The sequence below is a fragment of the Colobus angolensis genome, unplaced genomic scaffold, assembly GCF_000951035.1.
Source record: "Colobus angolensis palliatus isolate OR3802 unplaced genomic scaffold, Cang.pa_1.0 Scaffold27, whole genome shotgun sequence".
Taxonomy (NCBI): domain Eukaryota; kingdom Metazoa; phylum Chordata; class Mammalia; order Primates; family Cercopithecidae; genus Colobus; species Colobus angolensis.
This window is the reverse complement of record NW_012115932.1, coordinates 225,511-235,394: the sequence shown is the minus strand read 5'-3', so window position 1 is coordinate 235,394 and position 9,884 is coordinate 225,511. Positions and strand designations below refer to the sequence as shown.

Below are 9,884 nucleotides of genomic sequence, written 5' to 3'. Positions count from 1 at the left end.
ATCTATATTCCTTTGGGTATATACCCAGTAATGAGATTGCTGGGACAAATGGTATTTTTAGTTCCAGGTCTTTGAGGAATCACCACACTGTCTTTCACAATGGTTAAACTAATTTATATTCCCACCAACAATGTAAAAGCATTCCAATTTCTCCACAGCCTCACTAGCATCTGTTGTTTCTTGACTTTTAGTAATAGCCATTTTGACTGACATGAGGTGGTATCTCATCGTGGATTTGATTTGTATTTCTCTAATGATCAGTGATACTGAGCTTTTTTTCAACTTTTGTTGGCGATGTGTATGCCTTCTTTTGAGAACTGTCTGTTCATGTCCTTTGCCCACTTTATAACGTGGTTGTCTTTTTCTTATATATTTGTTTAAGCTCCTTGTCGACTCTGAATATTAGACCTTTCTCAGATGGATAGATTGCAAAAATGTTCTCTCATTCAGTTGGCTGTTTGCTGTGATGATAGTTTCTTTTGCTGTGTAGAAGCTCTTTAGTTTAACTAGATCCATTGGTTAATTTTTGCTTTTGTTGCAGTTACTGTTGGCATTTTCATTATGAAATCTTTGCCCATGCCTAAGTCCTGAAGGATACTGCCTAGATTTTCTTCTAGAGTTTTTGTGATTTGGGGTTTTACATTTAGGTCTTTAATTCACCTTGAGCTGATTCTTGTATATGGTGTAAGGAAGGGGTCTAGTTTCAATTTTCTGCATATGGCTAGCCAGTTCTCCCAGCACCATTTCTTAAATAGGGAATACTTTCACCATTGCTTATCTTCGTCAGGTTTGTTGAAGATCAGATGGTTGTAGATGTGTGGTCTTAATTCTTTTTTTTTTTTTTTTTGAGAGAGTCTCGCTCTGTCGCCCAGACTGGAGTGCACGGGCACAATCTTCGCTCACTGCAAGCTCCACCACCTGAGTTCGTGCCATTCTCCTGCCTCAGCCTCCCAAGTAGCTGGGACTACTGGCACATGCCACCAAGCCTGGCTAATTTTTGTATTTTTAGTAGAGGCGGGGTTTCACCATGTTGGTCAGGATGGTCTTGAACTCCTGACCTCAGGTGATCCATGCACCTCGGCCTCCCAAAGTGCTAGGATTACAGGCGAGAACTACCTCATCCAGCACATTATTACCCACCTTCTGAAGCCTGCTTAGTCAGTTCATTCATCTCAGCCTCAGCCCAGTCCTATGCCCTTACTGGAAAGGTGCTGCAATCATGTGGAGGAGATGAGGCACTCTGACTTTTTGAGTTTTCAGCTTTTTACATTGATTCTTCTTCATCTTTGTGAGCTTATCTACCTTTGGTCTTTGAGGTTGCTGACCTTTGGATAGGGTTTTGTGGGTATCTTTTTGTTGATGTTGTTGTTGCTGCTTTCTGTTTGCTTTTAACAGTCAGGCCCCTCTTCTGTACAGCTGCTGCAGTTTGCTGGGGTACCCTCCAGACCCTATTCTCCTGGGTCCCTCCTGCACCTGGAGGTGCCACCAGTGGAGTCCACAGAACAGCAAAGATGGCTGCCTGCTCCTTCCTCTGGGAACTCTGTCCCAGAGGGGTAGTGACTGATGCTGGCTGAAATGCTCCGGCATAAAATATCTGGCAGCCCCTATTGCGGGGTTGGTGAGGGGGGCCTCACCTAGTCAGGAGGCATGGGATCAGCCACTCGCTTAATGAAGCACTCTGGCTGCCCCTTGGCAGAGTGGGTGTTGTGTGCTCAGGGGAATTCCCTTGTCTGGACTGCCTGGCCTCCTCAGAGCCACTAGACTAACTCTACTGAGCCTGGAGACCATAGCCGCTTCTTCCCCTGGGGGTCCATCCCAGGTCAATTAGAGTTCTGTCTGTAAACCTTTGGCGGCAGTTGCTCAAATCCCCGCAGGGAGGCCCTGCCTGGTGAGGAGGGATGGATCCAGGTCCCACCTAAAGAAACAGTCTGGCCACAACCTACTACAGCTGCTGCGTTGCGCTGTGGGGAATTCTTTCCCATCCAAACCACCTAGTCTCCAGGGCACCAGCAGGGGAAAATGACTGGGGCACAGTGATGGCAGCCACCCCTCCCCTCTGGAACTTGGTCATCTCTGGCAGCCTCCAGCATGCTGCTGCTGGCCACAACTCATGCAGCTGCTGAGAGTCTGCACAGCTGTGTTCTTGGGTCCCAAGACCCATGGGCTCACAAGGGTATCTCCTGATCCATGGGCTACACAGATATGTGGGAAAAGCTTGGTTTCCCGGGCTGGGCAGCACAATCGCTCACCGCTCCTTTGGCTGGGGGTGGGAACTCCCGATTGCCCGTGCGGCTCCCGGGTGGGCCGTCACTCCACCCTGCTTATCCTCACTCTCTGTGGGTCACACCAACACCTAGTCAGTCACAGTGAGAGAGCCTGGATACCTCAGCTGAAGGTGCAGGATTCACACACCGTCTTCATTCTTCTCGGTGAGAGTGGCCAACTGCAACTGCTTCTAATCAACCATCTTGGCCCCTCCATGTGTGTTTTAATCTTTAAATATTTTATTTTGCTTTTGTTATGTTATAAAATGAGTGAAAATGTCATTACTGAATCAGAGTGCATAAACATTTTTAAGGTACTTGAAATATATCACCAAGCCATTTTTTTTTTTTCAGAAAGACTGTGCCAAGAATGCTAGACCCAGCAAAAATGTTTAAGAAGAATGAGAGAAAAGTAAAATTTTAGAAGAAGGTAACTCAGCAAAGGAAAATTTTTAAACTAAAAACTACTGAATATAAAATGGGTTTTCTTTGAGAGTCGTAAGTCTGTCATTAAGAAGATATTCAAGCAGAGGTTGCAAGACCATTTGGTTCAGAGGAAATGCAAACATCAGGTGAAATTTGGACTGTATGATGATGTGAAAATCATCATCATCATCATCATTATCATCATTGTCAGAAGGGGATGAAGGTAGTGGCTACCATTTCTGGACACTCACTTTACGTCAAGTTCTGTATTAACAGTTAACAAACATTATCTTGCTTATTTACAACCAAGTGTTAATATCTCAGCTGTGCAGGTAAGAAAACAAGCATTTGAAAGGTTAACAATTGTTCGAAGATTACTCACTAAGCAAATGGCAGCATTAGTTGCCACCCAAGTCCAACAAGACAGCACATACTCAAATCCATGTTGTTACACTGCCTCTTGGTATAAGCAACTTCTAAAATCCTTATTTATACATGACTTTATAATCCTATGTGCTGGTTTTCATACATGAGAATATCTTAAGATAGGCATAGCCAAGATTTTTTATGGGATGAAATATTTTTAAAAACATATATTTACATAATAATTTTTTACATAACAATATTTACATAATAATTTTCCACTTTATTCTCCTAATGTAAATTAATTTTTCTGATCCATTCAAATTTTCTTTCCACCTTCTCCTCTCCTGAACTTCTAAATTCAATACAGCAAGGGGCTAGGAGCCCTATACCCACTCTCAAACGTAGTTTGAGGTGAACATGAAGATAAATTCATGATACGACTTTCCTATTGCTGTAGGTGTGGAACAATAATAGGTGCTTAATAAATGCTATTTTCCTTTCCTTTGCTAGTTCACATTAAGTTATGCAAAAGCATTATCTAATCCTATTGCCATAAGATGTGAGGTAAAAAGCCTCTTTGAAGAAGCAGTGATATACAACTTTGTCTAAGAACGAATGGATACTAAGGAGACCTTTACTCACAAAGTAGTAATAAAGGTTTCCTTTGCACCCATTCATTCGTTCTATCTACTAGTAGTTCCTGCCAAAAACTTGCAGTTATACTTAGCAATCAAAAAGATATCCAATCACATTGAAATAGCATTCAAATATAGAGTTGTATAGCATTAAATCCCTTAACTTTACAAACTTCTGTGCTAATGCGTTCAAGTGGTATTTCTAAGACATGTTGTCTTTGGATGTCATGATTGAATACTTAATTTAGCATGTGTCCTTCTCAATCTATTTTCTGGACAGCATGATACTTTACCACTTAGAAGCTGTAAATCCATGTGGCTGAAAGCTAGAATGTCCTGTTCCTCCTAGGCTACAAACCTGTACGGCATGTTCCTGCACTGAATATTGTAGGCAATTGGAACACAGAGGGAAGTATCCATCTAAACATAGAAAAAGTACAGTAAAAATACAAATCGTGTTATGGTGTTATAATCTTATGAGACTATCATTGCGTCAGTACAGAATAGTATTCAAGGTACGCTTTTCTTAAAAAATACATATGCATGGAAAATGTTTGATAAAACAGTCAATTGTTCATTTTCTTTTCTTTTTTTTTTTTCTTTTTTGAGGCAGAGTCTCATTCTGTCACCCAGGCTAGAGTGCAGTGGAGCGATCTCAGCTCACTGCAACCTCCACCTCCTAGGTTCAAATGATTCTCCTGCCTCAGTCTTCGGAGTAGCTGGGATTACAGCCGCCCACCTCCGTACCTGGCTAATTTTTGTATTTTTAGTAGAGATGGGCTTCACCATCTTGGCCAGGTTGGTCTCGAACTCCTGACCTCTTGATCCACCTGCCTCGGCTTTCCAAAGTGTTGGGATTACAGGTGTAAGCCACTGAGCCCGGCCAAAACAGTTAATTGTTGAGAGTGCTTGCCTCTGTAGAATAGATTTCAGAGACACTTTCATTTTCAGTGATTCACTGGTTCAGTTTCTCAAACATCTACTGAGCATATTCTGTGTGCTAGGTACAGCAAGAGGTCTGAGGAATACAGTGGGGACAATCCAGACAATCTCCTGCTCTTCCAAACATATAAACATGATGAGAATGTGAAAGAATGACAGTTATAAGGAATAAAAACCAATGTGCTATTTATATATGGCTACTGTGCTAAATGGACTGACTGGGTGAAGGAAATCTTTCTAAACAGGTGACATCTGAGCTGACACAAAGATGACCAGAGGAGCCCTCAATGAAAACGTCTAGTAATGCATTTTATAGGCCTTAGTGAGGACTTTAGATTTTATTCCAGATGCAACAGGAAATCAATGGGAAATCCTTTGCCAAGAGGTGGAGTGATTTGACATTTTGAAGACTACTTTGGCTACAATTTGTATAATGAGGCTAAAAGGGTAAGGCAGCAGACAGTGAAGAGACTGTTGCAGTAGTGCAAGTGAGAATGGATGGTGGCTTGACCTAAGGTGTGGTGTGTGATGCAGGAGGGCGAGTGAATTTGGGCACAGGTTTCAGGTAGGGCTCACATGACTTATGAATTTTATTATGTATGCATATCTGTATGTCTTTTTTCCTTCAGTTAGAAGATATTTATTTTGTTATTAGAAACATATAAGGCTCTAAAACTTCACTATTTTTGAAAAAAGTTATTAAAAACAATGGAAAATAGTGAATTTGAGGGTTTTTATTTTCTTTAAACAGTGATTTGAAAGCACTGCATATAGCTCATATATTTCAGTATTAAAGTAAGTAATTAAATGTAAAAGTAAGTAATTATTACTTTTTAAACTTACAAGCAGGTGTATGTCTCAGTTGAGATCAGCTGTCTGTCAATTTCCAGAGAGGCTGGCTAACACATTTGCTAGACATGCAATTCCTGCATACAGACCCAACAGATGTACCCAGTACCCTGTTTTCAAGTCTTCTAAAACACATTTCTTGACATGACTAATTCTTTACCAAGGAAACTTATTTCAGAATGTTTTACTCAACACATATCAGCTGTTCTTATGTTCTTAAAATCTACCTTTTACCACTTCCAGTCTAATAAGAGCATTTATATATTTATGGAATTATTCCTAACATAGATTAGAAGGGTTGGGGAATGACAGCCTGTGGCCTATTTTTGTATGACTCCCAAACTAAGAATGCTGTTTAAGTTTTGAGAGCTGTAAAAAAGAAAAAAAAAAAAGTTTAAAATAAAACTAAAATATTTACTTTCTGGCCCTTTACAGAAAACGTACGCCAACATCCGTAGAGGGAAATGACCAAACTAAACTAGTGAGTTAAACAAGTTTAATACAGGTAAGACTATTTGTCTAAAGTTCAACTAGAAACAGGTCTATGACAACTAACCAAATTGCCAGATTGGAAAAACAAGATATAAATTAAGAGCAATGCATATAACAGGTATTTCTTAAATGCTTAAAACTGTGTCTATTCTGTCCAAGGCAGAATTATCATCTGACTCTCCACGTTACAGGGTCACCTCATTACTCCTTCTAGGGTATAGGTTTCTCAATGACAGTAAATATGTTCACAATACTCCTTGTACTTTAAGTACCCAAGACAATGTACTATAGGTTCCAGTTACATTTTATAAATAATCATTGGATGGCTAAATTCATTTGCTATTTTGGATGGTTTTAACATCCTGATTCCCTCTCTTTTACTAAGCACACAAGAAAGTAAATCTATTTGAAATTTAGTAGTGGCACTAGTTTAATACAATTCAAGACTTTGGATAACATTCAGATAAAATTAGCCACTGCACCAAGTTGCTGAATTTCCATAATTATGCCAATCAATGCACACAATGCAAGTAATGCTTTGGGGGAACTTTCACGTTATGCTCGCAGGTGAAGGGGGATCAATCTGAGGCAGAGCAAATGCATTAATAATCCTTTTCAAGCAGCAAATTCTATCACCCCACTAAAAAACAAAAATAAAAACTAAACAAATGAAACCAACCAACCAAAAAACAAAACCACTAAAAGAACCCCACACAATTTGGAATAACAGCGGTTAATAAAGGCAAGGTATATATGTAGGAATCACTGCTACAGCAACAAGAAAGAAAAGAAGGAATGAAAGAAAAGGCTTATGTGGGAAATAATGGTTAACAGAGAAGGCTTGAAATCTCTGTCCTGCTACAAGTATGAAGCTTTTGACATGAAACTTCTCCAAGCCTCAGTTCTTTAATCTACAAAATAGAGGCAGGAATAGTCCCCACCTCAGTGGACAAATCTGCAAACTAAATTAGATAAGGAGGGCGAGTGAATTTGGGCACAGGTTTCAGGTAGGGCTCACATGACTTATGAATTTTATTATGTATGCATATCTGTATGTCTTTTTTCCTTCAGTTAGAAGATATTTATTTTGTTATTAGAAACATAACAAAATGTGCATGCAAAACAGCAATATGCCTAGAACAGGGTGCACACTCTGTTGTGATTATTTAAATATCATTTCAGAATGTAGCTGTTGATATTGAATTATTATTATTATTATTATTATTTTTGAGATAGAGCCTTGCTCTGTTGCCCAGGCTGGAGTGCAGTGGCGTGATCTCGGCTCACTGCAGCCTCCACTTCCTGGGTTCAAGCAATTCTCCTTCCTCAGCCTCCCCAGTAGCTGAGACTACAGATGCTCACCACTACACTTGGCAAATTTTTGTATTTTTAGTAAAGACGAGGTTTCACTATGTTGTCCAGGCTGGTCTCAAATTCCTACCTCAGGTGATCTGCCCACCTTGGCCTCCCAAAGTGCTGGAATTACAGGTGTGAGCCACTGCACTCAGCCTGATATTGAATTGATCCTAACCAACACTGGCTACATTGTGTAAAGGCTTAATGAAAAACAAAATTCTAGTTCTTTAGTTCTGTGTTTCTAAAAATGGCTTTGAAGCACTTGATGAATAAAATAAACAGCAATATTATCATGCATTTGTATACTACTTATGGCTTTTCCACATTTGCTGTCTTGCCTTCTTTGCGACACAATCTATAAAGTTGGGTAGCATGGGGTTGTTACCTTCTATTCAGCAGGAATGGAAAGAGGCTCAGAGAAGTCATCTCACTTGCTTACATTACCACTGCTGTGATGATACTCAAAGATTCAGAAGTGAAAGCGAATTCATCTTACTACCAGCATTACTCCCCACCCCAGTCCGCTGTACCCAGCTGATAGCAAGATCAATTCCTCTAGATTCAGATTCTAGAACAATAATAACGCCTTCTTCTCTCAGCAGAAACTTACTGGTCGGGACTGGATTTCTTTGGCATAGAGAGGTTGTAAGAATTCGGAGTCTCCTTCTAGCTTTAGACCTTTTTCTGTGATCCTCAGGTTTCCCATTCCATCCTGAAATAGAACACAGAGATAACAAGGAAGATATGATTAGCCAAAATTTCAAAACACCTCAGGCTGTTAAAAATGGAAAGTTATTGCCTATTTTTTTTGAAGGCGTGGAATGAGGATGGGTATTCAAAGAACATGTAAAATATTAGGAGGTATTGTTCAATGCAGTTATGCATATTATCTTTTTCACTCTTTCTGAGAAAATTCTATTCCAAGCAATTTGAATGCCCCCTAGTGATCCACATATACAGATTGGGGCAGGGGGCAATTTTGCTAGTCAGCACAGAAAGAATGGAGGGAGAAGGTAAGTAGGAGGAGAGAAAAGGATAATACTCCAGGAAAAATAAAAGATCCTATTTCCAAAACTCTACAGATATTTCAAGCTGGCAGCCTGTTGGTTAAATCCAGACTTTGGACATGTGTGTTTGAGTCACAAACATTTAAAGAGTCAAGTTAGTTGCTAATATATTTTTAAAATATTTTGTTATGGAAATAATGAATGCAAAAGTAGAAAGAACAGATAGCAAACACATATGTACCTATCACTCATCTTCAACAATTATCAATTTATGGCTATTATTATCTATTATGGCCACCTACACTCCCCTTCTTTGTTTAAATATAACCATAATCCCATTACCACACACATACTCGAGAAGTAACAATCATTCCTTAATATCAAACACCCAGTGTCAATGTTCAAATTTCACTAGTATTTTTTTCTCTATAATTTGCTTTTCTGAATTAAGTTCCTTACAGCAATTGTTTGCTACATAAAATACTAGATCAGTTCCTAAAATTTCCAGTCATATTCTCTCTCATACATCCACATATATACAAATATATACACATATACTTTATTTGATAAATGTCATTTTAAAAATAGAATTTTCCAGAGTTCAGATTTTGCTGAACATTCCCATACTTTCATGTAATGTGTTCCTCTATTCATTATGTTTCCTATAAATTGATAGTTACATCAAGAAGCTTGATCAGACTCAGGTGCAATTTTCTAGAAAGAATACATCCTAGGAAATGGGGTATATTACTTTTCTATTGTTACAGTAACAAATAATAAAACTTGGTGGCTTAAAACAACACAAATGTATTATCTTACAGTTCTGTGTATTAGCAGTCTGACCAGGACACAATGGGCTAAAATCAAGGGGTCAGAAGGGCTATGTCCACTTCTGGAGGCTCTAAAGGGAGAATCAATTTCCTTGCTCTTTCTGGCTCCTGGGCTCATGGCCTCACTTCCATCTTCAAAGTCAGCAGTGGCTGATTCGAGTTTTTCTCACATAAAATCACTCTGACATTGAATCTTCTGCATCCTTCTTCCATTCTCAAGGACCCTTGTGATTTCACTGGGCACATCTGGATAACTCAGGATAATCTCCCCATTTTATGATCACCTGATCAGTAACTGTAATTCTATCTGCAATCTCAGTTCCCCTTTTCCATGTAATATAATACATTCATGGGTTCTGAGATTATACATGAACATCTTTGAGGTGGAGTGAGGGACATTTTTTACTTAATTCATGGGATAGTCTTCTATCAGTAGGCACATGACATTTTTTGCCATGAAGTTATCAGCCAATGTAGTCTTTGCCTAGAGGACCGACGATTTCACTAGAGGTTTCAAACTGGTTATATCCTAATTCTATTATTCTTAATTTACTTTCATCTCATCAACTATTTGCTAACTCTAAATTATAGTTGACAGAGGAATTGACAGAGCTGGATTTTCCCTCCTTTATAGTTGATCTTTAAAACACTGAATTGGCTTTCTAACATCTTCCACCTAGTGTCTTCCAAACCAATGAGGTTTCTACTTTTTAACTA

The 9,884-nt window shown here is 39.1% G+C and overlaps 1 protein-coding gene across 2 annotated transcripts in view; it reads right to left on the bottom strand.

The window, feature by feature from the left end:
- Positions 1-9,884, bottom strand: part of SGCD (sarcoglycan, delta (35kDa dystrophin-associated glycoprotein)) — a 426,477-nt gene that overhangs the window by 226,298 nt on the left and 190,295 nt on the right. For both annotated transcript variants that reach the window (XM_011947661.1, XM_011947660.1), the window contains one exon: positions 7,941-8,042. In XM_011947661.1, coding sequence (XP_011803051.1) covers positions 7,941-8,042 — 102 coding nt within the window. The remainder of the gene's footprint in view (positions 1-7,940; positions 8,043-9,884) is intronic.